General features: G+C 48.6%; 4 protein-coding genes across 5 annotated transcripts in view; 2 read left to right on the forward strand and 2 right to left on the reverse strand.

Moving 5' to 3' along the window:
- atl1 (atlastin GTPase 1) overlaps positions 1-20,380 on the forward strand; it is a 170,355-nt gene that overhangs the window by 40,201 nt on the left and 109,774 nt on the right. The gene's annotated exons all lie outside the window — the stretch shown is intronic.
- Positions 1-20,380, forward strand: part of dmac2l (distal membrane arm assembly component 2 like) — a 105,200-nt gene that overhangs the window by 31,229 nt on the left and 53,591 nt on the right. The gene's annotated exons all lie outside the window — the stretch shown is intronic.
- Positions 1,933-7,036, reverse strand: srsf5a (serine and arginine rich splicing factor 5a). 2 transcript variants are annotated; one of them, XM_079370338.1, is made up of 8 exons: positions 6,910-7,036; positions 6,018-6,152; positions 5,870-5,940; positions 5,587-5,721; positions 4,579-4,648; positions 3,296-3,369; positions 3,121-3,225; positions 1,933-2,951 (listed from the first exon to the last, which is right to left on the reverse strand). In XM_079370338.1, the coding sequence occupies exons 2-8, from the start codon at positions 6,141-6,143 to the stop codon at positions 2,636-2,638; spliced, it is 897 nt and encodes a 298-aa protein (XP_079226464.1). In that variant the 5' UTR covers positions 6,144-6,152; positions 6,910-7,036; the 3' UTR covers positions 1,933-2,635. The 2 variants fall into 2 exon arrangements, with proteins under 2 accessions (XP_079226464.1, XP_079226463.1); XM_079370337.1 differs by having other exon boundaries at positions 4,579-4,657.
- On the reverse strand, positions 9,739-19,954 carry LOC306840021 (deubiquitinase DESI2-like). The gene is made up of 7 exons (XM_079369014.1): positions 19,604-19,954; positions 18,184-18,320; positions 17,942-18,037; positions 10,700-10,772; positions 10,360-10,453; positions 10,089-10,230; positions 9,739-10,012 (listed from the first exon to the last, which is right to left on the reverse strand). The coding sequence occupies exons 1-7, from the start codon at positions 19,665-19,667 to the stop codon at positions 9,779-9,781; spliced, it is 840 nt and encodes a 279-aa protein (XP_079225140.1). The 5' UTR covers positions 19,668-19,954; the 3' UTR covers positions 9,739-9,778.

The raw sequence follows: 20,380 nt of genomic DNA on the forward strand, positions 1-20,380 counted from the left end.
GGATTTATGGATTTCATTCTTTTCTTTCACTGGAACAAACAGGAAATGTTGGGAGGAGAGAGACGATAGTCTCTGCCGTACGACCCCGCAGGTGTAATTTAAACAGGTGTGGCCCCTGTGTTTACACCATGAAGGTCTCAGCAGGTCCCTGTGTTTACACCATGAAGGTCTCAGCAGGCCCCTGTGTTTACACCATGAAGGTCTCAGCAGGTCCCTGTGTTTACACCATGAAGGTCTCAGCAGGTCCCTGTGTTTACACCATGAAGGTCTCAGCAGGTCCCTGTGTTTACACCATGAAGGTCTCAGCAGGTCCCTGTGTTTACACCATGAAGGTCTCAGCAGGTCCCTGTGTTTACACCATGAAGGTCTCAGCAGGTCCCTGTGTTTACACCATGAAGGTCTCAGCAGGTCCCTGTGTTTACACCATGAAGGTCTCAGCAGGTCCCTGTGTTTACACCATGAAGGTCTCAGCAGGTCCCTGTGTTTACACCATGAAGGTCTCAGCAGGTCCCTGTGTTTACACCATGAAGGTCTCAGCAGGTCCCTGTGTTTACACCATGAAGGTCTCAGCAGGTCCCTGTGTTTACACCATGAAGGTCTCAGCAGGTCCCTGTGTTTACACCATGAAGGTCTCAGCAGGCCATCTCGTGTTCAGGCTGTAATAGAAACTGAGAGAAGTTATGGTGGCACTGTTTTGCTGTCATACAGGAACCTGATCTGGAACCTCCATCAGTGATGGCGGGCGTCGACCACCCCTCATACATCTCCTCCCTGGACTGACGTCATCTGCTGTCAGACTGCCTTTGGACTTTCGCAGGTGAAGCAGCTGAGAGTGGCTCATCTGTCTTCACAGTTTGTGGTTATTATGGTCTGTAGTTCTTTAGCGTCTGTTTGTTTCTGTGGCGCTGTAGTCACGTGACGTCTCTATGACATCACTTCGTCTCTTTTCAGTCTTTTTTGTCTCTCAGTAGTTTCTTTGTGTTGTTTTTATATCTCGCGCCCATTCGTCACCTTTTATCTTTTTATCATTTAAAGTCACGTGGTCAGTCTTTAATTATATAGCGTGATTTCATAAAGATGAAATGAGATGATTGTTTCCGTGTTCATTCTCTGACTTTTCATTTTTCCCAGATGATTAACTCTTCATGTTCCTTCACTTATATTGACAGTCAGCAGGCCAACGACAGTGCGTGCTGTCAGACGGGGCCATTTAAGGAGGTGTCCAGTTTAAGTCCCTGCCGTGACCTCTGACCCCGGTCCTTATATGAGCTGCTCCCTCAGTATGAGCCCAGAGTCTCCTGCACGCTCTTCCTTCTTCATCCAACACCTGCACACTCACATGGACTCTGAAGACCGTGACCATTTCCTGTGGGCACGTGCTGACTTGAACAAAGCATCTGATTGGTCCATGCTAAAGAACGTCTATGATACTACTGCTGTCTGCTCACTTTGTTCCTTCATGTGGAGTCCTGAGCTCGTCACAGCCACTACAGCTGTTTAACTCTCGTAACATCGCCCCCGTGTGGTGAGTGGCGGTAAACTGACCTTCCTTCAATCTCAGCGAGCTTCTTAAACGAGCTGGAGCATGAAGGGGTCTTTGGTCTGCTGAGGTTCAAAGAGTCTCCGCTCCGACGGAGAACACGTCCCGTTTCCTCCTGAGGTCGTCACGTTCAGCGTGACGCTTCTAACAATGAACACACACGCCCACCTCAACCTTCTCTCATTGGTCAATAACCACAGCCCGATGTGAAGCGTGACGTCAGTCATCAGGTTGTGGTTGCTATGGTGACAGATGAGGGCCAATCCAGTGCAGCAGTTCAGTTCTATCAATGATTCATGTCAGTATGTATTAAGACACCCTGCAGCCAATCAGAGCGGAGCATTCAGGTATCAAAGTGTTTCTGAGTTTGATAAAAGAAAGTGACAGACGGCTCAAAGTGTGAAAGCTTTATTCAGATTGGACATGTATGAGAGCGCCACACATTCACAGAGTCTTAAAAAAACACGTTGACAGAAGAAAAACGCCACGCTTCACTTCCTGTTAAATCAAGAAACTTAAGAGACGTCTTTAGAAACATCGGGACGCCACACGGAGAGAAACGAGAACGTCCTGAAACTCAAAACAAACAAAAAAAAAAAAATCATGATTCAGATTCAAAGTCATCCTGAAGAAAACATCGAGAGAGGTTTGCATTTTACGTACACACACGAGGGCAGTGAATGCAACGCGTGCAGAGAAGCAGAATCACAGTTTCACGGCGGCGCCACAAGCTCGCTCGGGTACGAACACAGACGCCGGCGTTCGGAGGGATGAAAGGAAAGATTCGCCCTCGTTACCCAGAAGTCAGGGGACGCACGGACGAGCGGGTGGAGTCTTAACGTGGCGAGCGGCTGCGACAGGAAACGCTCAACCAAATGATTCCTCACACGCACAATTTCATCAAACATTAACAGGAAGTTGTCGTCGTCATGGAAACATTTCTGAAGTCAAGAAAGAAAACAAATCAAAGTTAAACTACAAAGATCGTGTAAAAGCAAATCCCCCCTTCTTAAAAAAAAACTAAACCAGCGGCCCCCCCCCCTCCCCCCGCAGGACCGTGGCGAGCCTCCATCATTCTGTCACGGCGAGCACGTCTCAGTGTTTGCTCTCTACTGAGGCGGAGCGGGAACGTGAGCGGGAGCGAGAGCGGGAACGTGAGCGGGAGCGAGAACGAGAGACAGACTTTTTGGCCTGAGCGGGAGCGGGCGAGCGGGAGCGAGACCTGGACCGGGACTTGGACCGGGACTTTGACCTGGAGGGGGATCTGGCGGTGGCTTTGCCCCCGCCTGACGACCTCCTCTCCGGCGTGCGGCTGGCGGACCTGGAGCGGCTCCTGGAACGGTTGCGGCTCCTGGAGCGGCTCTTTGAGCGGGAGTAGCTGCGGGAGCGGGAGCGGCTTTTGCTTCGACTGCTGGAAGAGAAAAAAAAAAAGTCAACTCGCCATCGTGGTGCGTTGAAACTTAACCACAAAGCAAGGTCGTGGTCAGGGTGCCTCCATTTTTAATGCTAAGCTAACCTTCTGCTAGCTTCAGAGTTAAATAGAACGTGGCGAGCTGTTCGCCGCAGCGTTTCCGTCTTACCTTCTGCTGTCCTCGAACAACTTCAGCTTGCGTCCGTTCAGCTCGGTGCCGTCCAGCTTGGCGATGGCGTTCTTCATGTCACTGCGTGATGCAAACTCGACCACGCTGAAAGGAAGAAGATTCGTTGATCAGGACGGATCGTAGCGTGCGACTCGCTGACAGGAAGTGAACTCACCCTTCGTTTTTCTTTGTCCGGTGAGCGTCCACAAAGGTCACTTCACCTGCTTTTCTCATCAGGTCTTTCAGGTCCTGTTTCAAAGCACAGGGGGGGATTAGTGAGGCAGAAGAGCGGCGGCGGCGGCGGTGAGCGCCCTTCAGACCTGGAGGGGAGACGTGAGCAGGCAGCTAACCTAGCGACGACATGTTGTCACGCTGATAAAGCTCACAGTGGACGCCATGTGAACAAAGCGTTTCAGTCCCCGGGTTCTCTGAACATCCCGTCACTTTACGATCAGCTGTTCACATTAACACCACGGCGAGGTCGTTACAGGCCGTGTTTAAGAAGTGGACACAGGAAGTGCTTTAAACAGCCAGCAGGGGGCGGCTCGTTCACGCCGTACAGTCGGCAGCTTTAAACAGAAGCATCATCACGAGTCTGTCTTCAATGGACGTTTGGCGTCCTCAGTCATTTGCTGATTGGTCAGGCTAACGTTAGCTCGCTACGTGGTTTGTGCTCTACACACGGTCCAAGTTCTCGAGGCCACGCCGGATGGTCGCCGTCACTCTGACTTTGTCCACGTCTTAAACACAGTCGGTGACTGTTTGACTTTTAAATTAAGGCTGAAAGCTTTCAAGTATTTACAAATGTAAGACCCGCCCCCCCCGCCCCTGAGCTAACCCAATCACAGGAGTTTATACTACTTACCGCTCCAAACCCAGGAAGATATTAGAAACTTGTCCAAATAGCAAATGGGAACCAATGCAGTGTTAAGCCCTTGAGAAACGACCTCGGCCTTGACTCAGCATCCGGCCTCCACAAGTAAGGAACCACCAGAGAGCAAGTAGGGGGAGGGGTGTGCGCCCGACTCAACACCCCCCCCGCTCCATCAGCAACAGAAAAAGACCCAAACGGGGGAGTGTAGGGACCCTGGATTTGAGGGGGGTTACAGCAGTCGGGGATGCCAGCCCTCAGAACCTCCAGACTGTGGCTACGGACCTCCTAAGGCTACCGTATCCTGCGCTAGACCACTTTCACCGCTACGGGGCCCAGCCAAGACTTTAGACCGGCGGCAACTGCGTGTAAGGAGAGGCACCAAATGGACACTATTCAGAAAAACAACCAGGAGAGGGCGCTATAAACTGGTGACACCTCTATGGAGGGTGTGCAGTCACCTGAGCTGGTAAAAAAAAACAGTTGAATGTTTGAAGCCCATAAATTTAACTGAGATAAAAAAACAAGCTGGAGGTTTGAAGATAAACATGGACGCAGCTCGTCCACCTGCTCCACTCGGCGCTTACCTGCCAGCTGATCCGAGACGACAGGTTCTCCACGATGAGTCTGTGGTCGGTCCGCACAGGTGGGCCGTACCTGTCCGGTCAACAAGTCACAGAAACACAGAGATACTTTAATACATGACGACCATCATCTCACCTGGCGGCTCAGCGCTCCCTGCTGTGAACGCCGCCAGAGACCCACGCTGTTTAATGGAGCGTTAAGACACGCCTCTCAGTCCTCACTCAGTTAAGACACGCCTCTCATTCCTCACTCAGTTAAGACACGCCTCTCATTCCTCACACGGTTAAGACACGCCTCTCAGTCCTCACTCAGTTAAGACACGCCTCTCATTCCTCACACGGTTAAGACACGCCTCTCAGTCCTCACTCAGTTAAGACACGCCTCTCATTCCTCACACGGTTAAGACACGCCTCTCAGTCCTCACTCAGTTAAGACACGCCTCTCATTCCTCACACGGTTAAGACACGCCTCTCAGTCCTCACTCAGTTAAGACACGCCTCTCAGTCCTCACTCAGTTAAGACACGCCTCTCAGTCCTCACTCAGTTAAGACACGCCTCTCAGTCCTCACACGGTTAAGACACGCCTCTCATTCCTCACACGGTTAAGACACGCCTCTCATTCCTCACACGGTTAAGACACGCCTCTCATTCCTCACACGGTTAAGACACGCCTCTCATTCCTCACACGGTTAAGACACACCTCTCATTCCTCACACGGTTAAGACACACCTCTCATTCCTCACACGGTTAAGACACGCCTCTCATTCCTCACACGGTTAAGACACGCCTCTCATTCCTCACACGGTTAAGACACGCCTCTCAGTCCTCACACGGTTAAGACACGCCTCTCAGTCCTCACACGGTTAAGACACGCCTCTCAGTCCTCACACGGTTAAGACACGCCTCTCAGTCATTTTAAAATGTTGCAGTGTTAATGGGCGTGGTTATGCTAATGAGCGCCCAGTGACAGCGTTCACATTTCACGAAGCTCATCTTTAGAGCGTCTGTACCTGGATCCAGGAGCCGGGCGCGATGGGCGATAGCCTCCGCCGCCGCCGCCGCCGCCACCACCACCACCTCCAAAACGTCCCATTCCAGGGCCGCCACCGCGTCCTCTTCTGGAGCGAGCGTGCTCGATAGTGACCCTGAAAGTGAAACTCTTATTTTTCCAATTCTGTTTTTAAACCCAGCCCACCCGTGACCATGAGGTCATGGCGTGGACTACAGCAGGAACGCCATCCTTCACACGCTGTGGGGACTTATCCAGAGACAGGAAGTAAACCCAAGAATTACCTTTCGCTGCACAACTCTTTGCCATTGAGCTCGTACACGGCGTCGTCTGCGTCTCTGTGGTCGTCGAACTCCTAAACACAGAGCACACGGAGGTTATTCATCGAACGACGCCGCAGAGCGAACAGGAAGTCTGAACAGGAAGTCTTACCACAAAGCCAAATCCATTCTTCAAGTTGATCTCTCTAATCCGTCCGTAGCCTTTAAAAAACTTCTCCACGTCCCGCTCTCTGGCGTGCGGGCTCAGGCGGCCAATGAAGATACGACAGCCACTCATCGTTACCTGCTGACTCAGAAAACACAGACCAACAGATGTTTAATAGAAGAATGAAGGACGCCATGTTCACATCATCATCAATCACAGACTCGCCAAGGGGCGGCGTGACGGGCTCCGGTCTCTGATGTTCTGGTCCAGGGAGTCCCAGGAAACCAGGACCAGAAACTGAGCGAACCGGTTCCTAGCAGAGAGAGCAGAACCAGTCTGACCAGGATCAGGAGACTTTAAGAGTTCTGCATGAGTCTGGCTCTGATCCAGGTTAAAGACTCAATCAGAACCTGGATCAGCATCTGCAGTTTAATCTGAACTAAATATTTATATGCGTTATAATTGACTAAACACGTCTGGATTCTTACGCAAAGGGTAATTAATTTAATTAATTAATTACTGTGGCTAGTTAGCCGTTAGCTCTGAGACTAGTTAGCAGTTAGCTCTGAGACTAGTTAGCCGTTAGCTCCTCGGACACGTTGTGGGATCAGGAGTTAAATCTTCACATTTAGTAAATGTGTATCTGTTTCAGTATGTGCGTCGTTTTAAAGGAAACGTTGGTAATTATTTTGATTAAAAAAAGTTTGATTTAAAGCAAAAGTAAAAGTTTAATTAGTTTCTCAGATGCTCACCTCGAGGTCAGCTAAGCTAGCTATGAGCTAAAGTCAGCTAGCCTGCTGCGGTTAGCGTTCCTCGCATTAACATGAAAAACAAACCAGTTAGCTGTTTGAACACAGGTTTGCTCCGTGTTAGCAGTGATGTTCACACAGTTTCTCACCTTCTCCTCTCACAGTTGATAGTTTAGTTTGAAGTTCTTTACGTCGCTGCTGAAACGGACTGAACCGAGAGAGATTTATCAAAATGGCGGCGAGTCCAAAGAGCAGGGGGCGGGGCGCTGCGTTCACGTGATGCTTGAATAATCGGAAATAAGAATCTTCTTATCGAAGAAAAAACATTCAAAACAAGGTTCAGTGAACTCGTATCGGTGAATTTTCCATATGTTTGTACTGCTTGAAGGACCTCACAGACCGACCTCTGGACTTTGGACTTATGTGAGCCAGGAGAGCTGGACACCCCCACGCTGAGAACTTGGGTTTGGAGAGTTTGGAGAGACTCCAGAGAACCAGACACGAACATCATAGATCATGTGTAATTAGTGAATACATGTGTAGATCATGTGTAATTAGTGAATACATGTGTAGATCATGTGTAATTAGTGAATACATGTGTAGATCATGTGTAATTAGTGAATACATGTGTAGATCATGTGTAATTAGTGAATACATGTGTACGTGTTTACCTGTTCATGTTGCTTTTAAAAAAAAGTCAATTAAGGATATATGTATATATTAAGGATAAAACACAGCCTGTTTGTGTCGTTCTGTCTCTTTATTCTCTTTAAATCATCTCAGCTGAAGAAAATGAGAAACAGCGTCGACACGATAGAAAACAAAAACCTGCTGATGAAGATAAAGAAACTTCGTTAAGAGCTTAAAGAAGCACGATGAAGCGCTCATCATGCGGCGTCCTTCCTTAAACACAGCAGGGGGACGACCTTCGCTGACCTTCAGTCCAAACCTGAGTTCCAAACCTGAGTTCCAGAAGTTTAAAGAAGTCAATGACCTCCAAACAAACACGCCCTCTGGAGGTTAAATGACCTCAGCGTTCACTCATTAAAACGCTTTGAACACATGACGGCTCAGAGACGAGCATGAACAGAAATCAAATCTTAAAGGAACAGCTTGAAGCTTTCTTGCTGAGCGATGGCTGATGCAGGACTACCAGGACTGTGAACATGGCGCCTGATCACCAACCGCTAGGCCACCAGCCTATTTTATTATCTTTAAATGTGAAATAAGAGAATTTCAAATGTTATTAAAAATCTGATGAATCGTAACGAAGTGTTGAAATGTCGAGATGAATCTCGATGTTTCATCGCACAAGCTTTACGTGTTTTATTTTTCTCCTTCCAGCTGATTCTGGCCAATCACAACTCTTTATCTGACGTGTGTGGCAGGTTTAGCTTAGCTAACGCTAAGATGACTTTATCTGAATCTACTGATGCCAGTAATCACAGACTGGGAAGGGTTAAAGGAGCAGTCTGTAACTATGCCCCTAGTGTTTAAAATGTGTACTGCAGTCTAAACTGTAATCATCACAGAGAGCTGGCTCCGCCCCCTCCTCTCACACAGGTCAGCATGTGGTGGACACTGTAGCTTCAGTGTTTAGCCAGCTCTGCATGTGGTGGACACTGTAGCTTCAGTGTTTAGCCAGCTCTGCATGTGGTGGACACTGTAGCTTCAGTGTTTAGCCAGCTCTGCATGTGGTGGACACTGTAGCTTCAGTGTTTAGCCAGCTCTGCATGGGTCTGTTCTTCACTTGCTGTTAAACGCTAGCAACGTGATTAAGTTCGGTTGTAAATCCTCCATATAAAAAAAATCTGTCTGATCTTTTATGTTTGAAATTTTATTGAATAGACCTGTAAAAAACATCGACGCTGATTGTAAAGTGACTTGACCTTTGACCCGATCAAACCTCTTCACGATCAAACTGTTAGACCTGTAAGCTCGGGGCTAAGCCAGGCAAGCTGTTTCCCATTATTTACAGTATCTATGCTAAGCTAGGCTAACTGGTTGTAGCTTTAAAATCATTATAAAACATCAAAATGGTTGTTTTGATCTAACTGTGACTAAGTGTTTCGTCTCTCCTGGCTGCTCAGACGTCATGTGAGCGATCCTCAGGTAAACACTCTCTCTCTCTTCAGGTGTTCACGTACATTAGCCTGCATGCGTCCACACCGTTAGCATACAAAGACTGGTTGATATAAAAATGGAGACAAAAAGTGTCCCGTGTCACAGAGGGAGGAGTTGGTGAAGCAGCTTCTTTGTGTCTCGGAGGCGTTCTCTTATCTTGAAGTTTACTGATCGATAGGAACAAAAAGGACGCTTTCAAAAACACGTCTTTGTAATAAGACAGGTGTGACGGAGAAGAACGAATCAGAAGCTGCAGGCGAACACGCACTCACTGACGAAAGTGAGCGACCGCTACTTAATGTAAAAGTGCTGCAGGACGAGCGAATGAGGTCGAAGCTGGAGGAGTTTCTGTTCATCAAAAACAATAAATGACCAAACACTGGGTCCATGGGACTTCTATGATGGTTGCCGTGGTAACAAACAGGTATCTTATTAAAGTGGATTTGTTTCAGGGGCAGGAACCCGTTCAGGTCGGATCATTCGTTTCAGGAGAATAAAGATTTGATCAGAAAAAGTGGCGTCTCGCTAAACTGATCTTTCAGCATGCATTTTGAACCCGTTCACCATCGGCCAATCGTTTAACGAGGTGACGTCCGCAGAGGAAGAGTCAGCTGAAGGCCACAGAGAGGTTAAAACCAGAACGTGTAAAATCGTTTCCCGTCACGCCGCTGTAAGGAGCCCCAGGTGACGAGTGAACGAAAGCAGCTCTGAAGGCGGGAGCAGGAGAAGAGAGAGGTTTGTCGAGTGTGAGGACAGGAAGTAGAGTCACCGCCACTCCTACGTCTGAACTCAGAGGAAACGTTCGAGGTCAGGTGGTTGTTCCAGCAATTGAACGCCACTTGAGCCTCGATCTGAGGTGGCGGGAGGGTCCAGAGGTCATCGACTTGGGGCAGTTCACACCCTCGTGTGGCGACAGCTGTGGGACGTGCCTGTGGCGCCCGCTCCCGTCGGGGACGAAGGGTCGTCGTCGCTCGACTCGTTGTGCTCCTCCTTGTGGAGGCTGATGTGGCTCTGCAGCGCGGCCGGGGTCAGCCACTCCTTGGGCAGGCAGCTCTGCAGGAAGGGGATGCACGAGCTGAAGTACGCCAGTCTGTTGACCCAGCGAGGGATCTCTCGCCCGCACAGCAGCTGAGGAGAGAGAGTACCAGGTGAAATGTTTGTATGAGCGTGTGAGAGTATCACGACCTCGTGACATCACACTGACCTCGGACAGCGAGGACGAGAAGTGGTTGCAGTTTTTGTGCATGAGATGGTAGGCGTTCCCTCGGAACTCTTTACCCAGCTCCTCCATGATCTTATCCATGTCGTCCTCCGTGAAGTCCGTGGTGCCCAGAACAATGGCCTCCCTGTGTGACAGCACACACACACACACACACTCTTTATACACTCTGCTGCTTCGTACGCCACTTCCACGTCCTCCTTTTTGACCTCAGGAGACTCCGCCCCCCTCCTGACAGCGTGTGAACATCACTCACTTGAAATTAAAAGTCTCGCCAAGTTCAGCGGCGTTCCCCGGGTTGATTTCAAAGATGCCGCTAAACGGGTACGGATGACCTCCGTATGCAAACTCTGTGTTTACACAAAACAGATATTAAGTTAACACACACACACACACACACACACACACACACACACACACACACACACACACACACAGACACACACACACACACACACAGACACACACACACACACACACACACACACACACACACACACACAGACACACACACACACACACACACACACACACACACACACACACACACACACACACAGAGTGAGTTAGTGCAGTGATGCTTTCAGGGGTCTTACCTCTGCCGTAAATCTGAATGCCTGAGTGGAAGACTCCAATCCCCAGATTAGACGTGTACTCATTGATCCAGTACTGCAGAGAGAGAGAGAGAGAGAGAGAGAGAGAGAGAGAGAGAGAGAGACAGAGAGAGAGAGACAGAGAGAGAGAGACAGAGAGAGAGAGAGAGAGACAGAGAGAGACAGACAGAGAGAGAGACAGAGAGAGAGAGACAGAGAGAGACAGAGACAGAGAGAGAGACAGAGAGAGAGAGACAGAGAGAGACAGAGAGAGAGACAGAGAGAGACAGAGAGAGACAGAGAGAGAGAGAGAGAGAGACAGAGAGAGAGAGACACAGAGAGAGAGACAGAGAGAGAGAGAGAGACACAGAGAGAGAGACAGAGAGAGACAGAGAGAGACAGAGAGAGAGACAGAGAGAGAGAGAGAGAGAGAGAGAGAGACAGAGAGAGACACAGAGAGAGAGAGACAGAGAGAGACAGAGAGAGACAGAGAGAGAGACAGAGAGAGAGAGAGAGAGAGAGACAGAGAGAGAGAGACACAGAGAGAGAGAGACAGAGAGAGAGACAGAGAGAGACAGAGAGAGACAGAGAGAGAGACAGAGAGAGAGAGAGAGAGAGAGAGAGAGACAGAGAGAGAGAGACACAGAGAGAGAGACAGAGAGAGACAGAGAGAGAGAGAGAGAGAGAGACAGAGACAGAGAGAGACAGAGAGAGAGACAGAGAGAGAGACAGAGAGAGACAGAGAGAGAGACAGAGAGAGAGACAGAGAGAGAGACAGAGAGAGACAGAGAGAGAGAGAGAGAGAGACAGAGGCTGTCTGAGCTATGATGTCATTTCCTGTTTTATTTTGTGGTCCTGCTTTAATTCTGTTTATATTGCTGTCCTATGATTTCAGTGTTTCCTGTTTTATTTTGAAGGTCTGGTCTCACTGTGTGTTTTCTATCTTTCCTTGAGTCTACTGTATGAATGAAACCGTGTGACTGGTCCCAGACCTGTCTCTGATCTGTAGACATAGAACAGATAGATATGCATTGTGTTGTTCCTCAGATCGATCATCACCTGTGGACACTCTGCAGTGATGTTTGTTGTGATCCATACAGCGCCCCCTGCTGGTGAACACAATAACACTGACTCCCTCTGTGATATCTGAGTATCTGTGATGAAACGCTGATATTATGGGCTGGTCACTGACTCGGTCGGGCTCGAGCCTCGTCACCTCGTAGCGTCCTGATGGCGAGCTGAGAGTATTTGTTTCAAACTGGGCTCATTAAAAAGAGTGATGAGGGGTTAGACGTGCTCGTTCATTAAAGAGACACATCAGGAAATCAAGGCCAGTTTGTATTCACAGCTTTACGCTGAATGTTTTTATGTAACGTCTGAACAAAGAGGAATTTTAAAAATAGCTCCACAGAGAGAGAGAGAGAGAGAGAGAGGGCGTTATAGAAACAGGTGAGTGTTCCTGATCCAGAAGAAAAACATGGCTAATGAAAGCGTGTAGAGAGCGCGTGGAAGGGACTTCAACCTGGAAGCTGAAAACAAAGAGGAGCTCCATGATAAAGACTTTAACTTCATATCACGCAGCAGAAAGAAGCCGTGCTATCTTTGGAAAAGGAGCTGCAGACACTGAGTTCTATATTTCTCTTGAGCTTGTTTTTATTAGGCAGGTGAATATTTTTTTATTTTCTACTGCTGCATTCCCTCAATAAGACTACCCTAAAGGACCAATCAGAGAGCTGCTCTCTTCCTGTGTGATCAGTCAGCCAATCAGAGAGCTGCTCTCTTCCTGTGTGATCATGAAGGAAACCTGCTGTGTTGAAGCTTCTCTGACAACAATGCAGCAGCCAGTATGTCCTCCTTCTAACTTTAGATTCTGCTCCTGAATGCTCTGGATCTGATTGGACCAGAGAAGGTAGGCGCTTTGAGCACAGGTGTGTCTTGGTTGTTTATGATCAACAGGGGCGTGGCTAGAGGTGACAAACTGTTACTCTGCACATATTTGTTTTTGAGTCTCTAAAGAATCAGCAAAGAAGACGGACATGTTTCCAAACTAACATCTAAACATAATTAGTGCAGACAGGAAGTGTTTTCATGCCCCAGGTGGGCCACCCCAGTTAAAGTCTGGACACGCCCCTGATGACCACACACGCCTCCTGCCAGGAGCAGAGCGTGTGTGTGAGGTTTACCTGCAGCTGGATTCCTTACCATATCATACACGTTAAGGATGACAGGTTCATTGGCCATGATTTAAACCTGAGCAGGAAAGGCAAACGTCCCCACCCTCCACGTTTAGTTCAGGTCCTCCACACCCTCCAGGGTGAGTCCTGCACGGACACACAGCTCTGCAGACCACAAGCGGAAGAAATGTCCCCACAGAGGCAGGAGGATCACTGAAACTCAGGAAGCTCCCACATGGACTCAGTGTGCTGGAGCAGCTCTCCTCCAGCTGTGAAGAAGGATCCGCTCAGACTGTCAGTCCAGACGGTTTGGAGAACAGAACATGATCCGGAGCGGACAGGAGGAGGCCTACAGGAGTGCGGGGATCTGAAGCAGGCGTCCTCGGTTCATCTCAGGCGCACAGGCGGAGGACGTGGGAGAGGAGCCGCAGGCTGAGGACGTGGGAGAGGAGCCGTGCTCCATGGAGGATGATTGCCGCAGGCGGAGGAGGTGAGATGGGGGAGTCAGCAGGAGGCGCATCTCCAGCCGGGGCTGCTCCTACTGCTGGTCCGGCAGCATCCTCGCGACATGACTCCTCTCACGACACGGAAACGGACGATGAGCGTCCACACACGGCTGGTCGTCGGTGTGCTCTCCGTGTCTCTCCGGTTTGATGACATCATTTCTGCCTCCAACAGCTGATGACACGGACTCATTTTATCTTTTTACAAAAAAGACTTGGACAGTAAAAATACAGACTCAATGTAAACTGTTATATACCACCAGGCCAACTAGCAGAAACAAGTAAATCGCTGAATATATTAAATCAAGAAAAGATTAAAGCTGTAATCTGTTCTGTGAAGCTGTGCGCGTGCGGTGTAACCACGCCCACGCGCTGGAAATTCGCGCTTTTCAGAACGGTTAAAAAATTTGACCACTAATTTAAATGTTACTTGAGTTCATATATAATTCTCATTAAACTTCTAGCTCATGTGTCAAAATATAACTAAGTTATATTGAGACTTCATCCACAAACAGACAAACAGGAAGGTCAGGTTAGGTCAGTAAGGTTAACAGACAAACAGGAAGGTCAGGTTAGGTCAGTAAGGTTAACAGACAGGAAGGTCAGGTTAGGTCAGTAAGGTTAACAGACAGGAAGGTCAGGTTAGGTCAGTAAGGTTAACAGACAGGAAGGTCAGGTTAGGTCAGTAAGGTTAACAGACAGACAGGAAGGTCAGGTTAGGTCAGTAAGGTTAACAGACAAACAGGAAGGTCCTCTACCTGCTTTTGTAAAGTGTCTCGAGATAACGCCTGTTATGAATTGACTATATAAATATTGATTGATTGATTGATTGACAAACAAAATGCGGTTTAAACTTTAAATTTGTGCTCTTTAAACCATGTGGTAAATATAAAGTGGACAGTTTGTGGTCATCTTTTGTTTTATTTTATTTACGTACCAATGACCTTTTGTCCTTAATTATCAGTTCATATCATCACACTTTATTAGATAGATAGATACTTTATTAGTATACTAGAAGCTAACTGACCATTTCATCTGCAGAATTATTATAATATGGACCTTAATGAGACAGCGCCCCTACTGGACACTCAAAGAAAACCAGCTTGTCAAATGACCTCCATTCAACACCAGGAGCTGCCGCTTGCTTAAAAAGAGATAAATTAATTAGAAGTGATATGTTCAGATTCTTTCCAGCCAAACAGTTAAAGAAGAAGCCAAAGCAGCAGAATTCAACATGAATTTTAATACAGAAGGTGTTTTTCTTTTTGTTGCATAATTTATTAGTGCTTCTGGTCGACTTGTTCAGGCATTCTGCACACTCACACAATCGGGGTCAGCAGAGCGACATGAAATGTATTTACAGACATCAAGAGTCCCGTTCAGTGAGAGAGAGGCACAGCTCACTTCTTCTCCTGTCGGGACGCCGACGCCACCACGTCCAGGATTGTAGCTCTAGTGCAAAAACATTTTAGGCTGTTGACAGAAATCCTTCATTCCAAACACATCTCGTGTCCTCTGATCGAACTCTCTCTCTCGCTCACCCGGCCGAGCGTGGGAATGTTTCACGTTCAAATCAAACATGGCAGCGTCTTCATGATCGGAGCTGCTCGCTGTTATCTGAGGATGACGCGTTTAAACGCTCCACCTGAACAACTGCGTATAAAAGTGAGAGCCCTAACATTTCCCTTTAAAGGAGCAGTGTGTAGAAGCCAGCGCCCTCTAGTGGACAGGTTTCAGAACTGCTCTCAGAGTGGGTCAGCTCTCTTCACGTCCAGTGAAGGACAGTTTCACCTTCACTTCAGGTGAACATCAAAACCGGAGCTGCGATTTCATAAACTCTCCTGCTGCTTGCAGCTCCTCGACGCCGCCTGTGGTCAGGAGCTCGTGACAGTGCGCCTCCTGAGCGACGACATCAAACTGTCAAACAGTCGTATTAAATCAGAAGTTCACCGATTTCTCTCGGATTTTGTGAACTTTATGAAATGATGTAGAAATACCGACAGGTTTGTAAAAAGTGTGACTTCATGCTCTTTATCTGACAGGAGGAGAAAAGAGAGTTTGATTTACGACACAGCGATGCGGAGAGCGACCCGACTCTGGAGTTTGTCCTGAAACAAGTTTGAAATGGAGGCTGGAGTTAGACAGAGTGAGCCGGCAGGAAGGATGCATTCAAAGACCTTCATACTGACATTGTCACAGCGCCGCTCGTCTCTGGACAACCGAAGATTCTGTTCTCGTCTGATACGACTCGTGGATTTTTAACTGTTCCGTGTTCGGCCTCTGTGGACTGGCTTGTTTGTGCCTGAGCTCAGCCCGGCAGCAGGAACGTCAAGTGTCCAATCAGCTCACTTCGATCTCAACATTTGTCTGTGGGCAGGAGCGTCTTTTAGGAAGGGCGTAAAGAAGCTACGTGAAGGTGGAGGAACTCAGCGACACCAATATCTACTCATGAAAACACAGAAAAGAAAAAGAACAGCTACCGTCTGGAGTTTGATCCCTGTTTCACCTCTTTGGCCTTGAGCAAAGTTTTTGATCCTAAAAATAATAAACAGATGTGGATGGTTAAAAGTTCTTCCTGAGGTGTCTCATGTAAATGAATGCCACGAGCGCTGCGGCTCCTGCTAACACAGCGAGGACTCCCACAGAAGACACGGAGGAGTCCTGCCGGGGTCGAGGTCCTGAAGGTCCGTTTATGTGACGAGGACACTGCAAGACACAGAAGAAGAAGAAGAAGAAGAGTGTTAATGTGAAAGATGGAGGACAACATGATCCGATACAGACAAGTGAACCGTCACAAATAAAAACACAAATTAACGTCTCACAACACCAGAACCAAAAAGAACCGTCTCAGCAGCATGACGTGTGTCAGGTCATGAAGGCCGTTTTGGACGCCCCTGGGTTTGCCAGATATGAGAGCAGTTATCAGGTGAACAGGTGTTGCAGCGATGGAAGCGGGCAGTGGAACTGCTTCAGATAGAAGTGATTGTACCCGAGCTAAAAAGCCTCTGCATGTTTCTAATAAGCTCCAGCAGCAGAAAGCTGCTCAAACTAGGATCAATGTTGGAGATGAAACATGGAGAGAGGTTAGAACGCAGAAAGCTTTACAGACCCATGCAGAGCTGGCTAAACACTGAAGCTACAGTGTCCACCACATGCAGAGCTGGCTAAACACTGAAGCTACAGTGTCCACCACATGCAGAGCTGGCTAAACACTGAAGCTACAGTGTCCACCACATGCAGAGCTGGCTAAACACTGAAGCTACAGTGTCCACCACATGCAGAGCTGGCTAAACACTGAAGCTACAGTGTTCACCACATGCAGAGCTGGCTAAACACTGAAGCTACAGTGTCCACCACATGCAGAGCTGGCTAAACACTGAAGCTACAGTGTCCACCACATGCAGAGCTGGCTAAACACTGAAGCTACAGTGTCCACCACATGCAGAGCTGACTAAACACTGAAGCTACAGTGTCCACCATATGCAGAGCTGGCTAAACACTGAAGCTACAGTGTCCACCACATGCAGAGCTGGCTAAACACTGAAGCTACAGTGTCCACCACATGCAGAGCTGGCTAAACACTGAAGCTACAGCGTCCACCATATGCAGAGCTGGCTAAACACTGAAGCTACAGTGTCCACCACATGCAGAGCTGGCTAAACACTGAAGCTACAGCGTCCACCATATGCAGAGCTGGCTAAACACTGAAGCTACAGTGTCCACCACATGCAGAGCTGGCTAAACACTGAAGCTACAGTGTCCACCACATGCAGAGCTGGCTAAACACTGAAGCTACAGTGTCCACCACATGCTGACCTGTGTGAGAGGAGGGGGGGAGACAGCTCTCTCTGATGATTAGAGTTTAGACTGCAGTACACATTTTAAACACTAGGGGCGGAGCTACAGACTGCTCTCAGGAACAAGAACAGCCTCATTAATATGACAGGAAGTAGAATTATGACCTTTTTAAACTGAGGGTGCATTCGGATTGTCCCTCCTATCTCCTGTCTCTGTCCACTTTACCTTAACCCTGTGAAAACGTCATAGGGAGAAGGAAAGGTGGCTTCATAAAGGACTTAGGAAAGGTATTAGGAGACTTCACACAACCAGCTGACTCCTCCCACACAACCAGCTAAACCCCTCCCACACAACCACCTGACTCCTCCCACACATCCAGCTGACTCCTCCCACACAACCAGCTGACTCCTCCCACACAACCACCTGACTCCTCCCACACATCCAGCTGACTCCTCCCACACAACCAGCTGACTCCTCCCACCACTGTTATCTGTTTTTATCAGGGGTGTTTCTAACAATACAACTTGACCTTTAACCTCGTTGAACTTCCTCTCCTCATTTACACTGAAGTAACGCACTGCACTCCCTTTCTTTCACTCCTCCTCTTCGCTGTTTGAAGCCGTTATATCGACGCCCCGTGAGGTCACGCCTTCAATCTGCTTGAGGCGTAACGGGGGGGACGAAGTTCAGTTCTCTGACTCCTGATGGTGACATGAAGTTGTCATGGAAACCAGGAAGCTGCGCGACATAAACACAAACAAACGCCTCACCTTTTTCAGAACTCTGAGCTCCACGTCCTCCCCCGCCGTCCTGAACAGCTCCACCACCGCTTTATGGGTGCGATCCTCCAGCTGGACGCCGTTTATCTAGAAAACGAGATGTTTAACTCATCACCTCCTTCAAGCCTTCCTCAGCAGCCCCGTGTTTAACACTTTTAACTGACACCACTTAAATAACCTCTGACCTATGACCTCTGACCTCTGACAAAACTAATTAAGAGGTGGTGTATTACCTCCAGGATCTTGTCCCCCTCCTGCAGTCTTCCATCCGAAGCAGCGGCGCCGTCCTCTTTGATTTTGGACACGTAGATGCCGCTGTCGTTGACCACGTACTGCTGGTCCACGCCCCCGACGATGTTGAAGCCCAGACCTGAGAAGAGGTGGACACGTGGACAACATTTATCACCACGGATCAAAGTACGTGACCTGCTTCTCGCCATCATAACGATTATATAACCACAGAATGCACGCCGTCTCTGAGCAGGCTAAACACCAGGCGCTCTGTGAGGTCATCATGAACTTTGACCTGAAAGTCTTTGAGATCAGCTGACAGTGACATGCAGCTGTGGAGCAGGTCGACCACGCCCTGGTTGTTGCTATGCAACAGTTACGACACGACATGGCGTGGGAATGTGAAGACCCGTTAACGTCTTTCCTCGAATGTTGTAGCGTCCCGCCGGGGGTCTCCGGCGTTGTCCTTTACGGTCACTGCTCCTCGTGGTTATATGCAGAACGCACTTCGATGTTAGAGACCGCCGCAGCAGGATGCGCCCGTTCCTCTCTCACGCTCACCTGTCCTCTCTCACCTGTCCTCTCTCACGCTCACCTGTCCTCTCTCACCTGTCCTCTCTCACGCTCACCTGTCCTCTCTCACCTGTCCTCTCTCACCTGTCCTCTCTCACCTGTCCTCTCTCACGCTCACCTGTCCTCTCTCACCTGTCCTCTCTCACGCTCACCTGTCCTCTCTCACTCTCACCTGTCCTCTCTCACGCTCACCTGTCCCCTCTCACCTGTCCTCTCTCACGCTCACCTGTCCTCTCTCACTCTCACCTGTCCCCTCTCACCTGTCCCCTCTCACGCTCACCTGTCCCCTCTCACCTGTCCTCTCTCACGCTCACCTGTCCGCTCTCACGCTCACCTGTCCTCTCTCACGCTCACCTGTCCTCTCTCACTCTCACCTGTCCTCTTTCACTCTCACCTGTCCTCTCTCACGCTCACCTGTCCGCTCTCGCGCTCACCTGTCCTCTCTCACTCTCACCTGTCCTCTCTCGCGCTCACCTGTCCTCTCTCGCACTCACCTGTCCTCTCACAACTGTCCACTCTCTCACTCTCACCTGTCCTCTCTCGCACTACCCTGTCCTCTCTCACTCTCACCTGTCTTCTAGGATATTTGTAGTTTCATAGCTTTGTCGTTAAAATAAGTGTCCTCTGTGACTGGTCGACGAACTCTATAAAATGACGTCACGTCGTGTAACAGGGTTTTTGAGTTTTGTTACTTTAAATGTTAATAAATATTTAAATCCTCTGAGTAACACTTTGTTTTGGATTAGCATGTTAGCCGCTAGTTTTCGCTGCTACGTAGCCACCTAGCATGTAGCCACCTAGCATGTAGCCTGATTAGCTCGCCGCGGTCCGGTTCTCCGGTGTTCTTACCTGCCGGTCCCCGCTTCAGCTTGATGTCCAGCACGGTGGGTGAGGGGGGCAGGGAGCCGTTCATGTTGTCCACAGAGCCGCGGGGTAGAGTCCGTGTTCCCAGGAGAAGAGGGGACAAACTTCTTTAAGTGAAGGTGAACTCATGAGGAGTTCAGCTGCGTTTTGCTCGAGCTGCCCCCGAATGGACAGAACCGGAAGTGCATGCCAACTTTTGAATGACGGTTCGGCACGGTGCATATTAATGAACAGCTGATCAAAGCAGGTAACAGTGAAATACAAAGGTGATACAAGACAATAAATAAGGTCGAAGGTTAAAGGGGGGACATTGACTCGGTTTGCTTTAATCCTCTGTTTGAGGCGAGTCTCTTATTTTGAAAGGGTGAAAATTCTAGTATTTAGTTCCTTTGACTGACAGACTTCAGCTTCATAAAGTCAAAGGAGGAGGAGCCAGTCTCTGCTAGATTTCTACACATGAAAGATCCATTTTTCAAAATGGACACAATAATGAAAATGTAGTAAGTTATGTTTATCTTGAATTTCCCTCGGGATCAATAAAGTATCTATCGATCTATTTATTTATCTCAAACTGTGCATGGTCAAATAAAGATGTCATGTAACTACAAGCTTTCATAAGAGATAGCATTAACCGTGTGGTGATTCAGCAGCTGTGTCTGTAGCTTTAAATGTGAATGAGGGCGGGGCGTTTGTAGGTGTATTTACTGAACGTGACCTTTAGAAGAGCCATGTGACCCCCCCTCTCTGTGACGAGTGTGACAC

The sequence above is a fragment of the Symphodus melops genome (genome assembly GCF_947650265.1).
Source record: "Symphodus melops genome assembly, chromosome: 19".
NCBI classification, from domain to species: domain Eukaryota; kingdom Metazoa; phylum Chordata; class Actinopteri; order Labriformes; family Labridae; genus Symphodus; species Symphodus melops.

Coding starts and splice junctions, on each gene's coding strand:
- srsf5a (XM_079370337.1), bottom strand. CDS start 6,143: ATGAGTGGCTGTCGTATCTTCATTGGCCGCCTGAGCCCGCACGCCAGA. Junction 5,941..6,017: donor AGAATGGATTTGGCTTTGTG/GTAAGACTTCCT, acceptor CTCTGTGTTTAG/GAGTTCGACGACCACAGAGA. Junction 4,658..5,586: donor CGCCCGGCTCCTGGATCCAG/GTACAGACGCTC, acceptor TGTGACTTGTTG/ACCGGACAGGTACGGCCCAC.
- LOC306840021 (XM_079369014.1), bottom strand. CDS start 19,667: ATGAACGGCTCCCTGCCCCCCTCACCCACCGTGCTGGACATCAAGCTG. Junction 18,321..19,603: donor GCTGAAGCGGGGACCGGCAG/GTAAGAACACCG, acceptor ACCTCTTCTCAG/GTCTGGGCTTCAACATCGTC. Junction 10,773..17,941: donor AGCTCAGAGTTCTGAAAAAG/GTGAGGCGTTTG, acceptor CTCTCTCTGCAG/TACTGGATCAATGAGTACAC.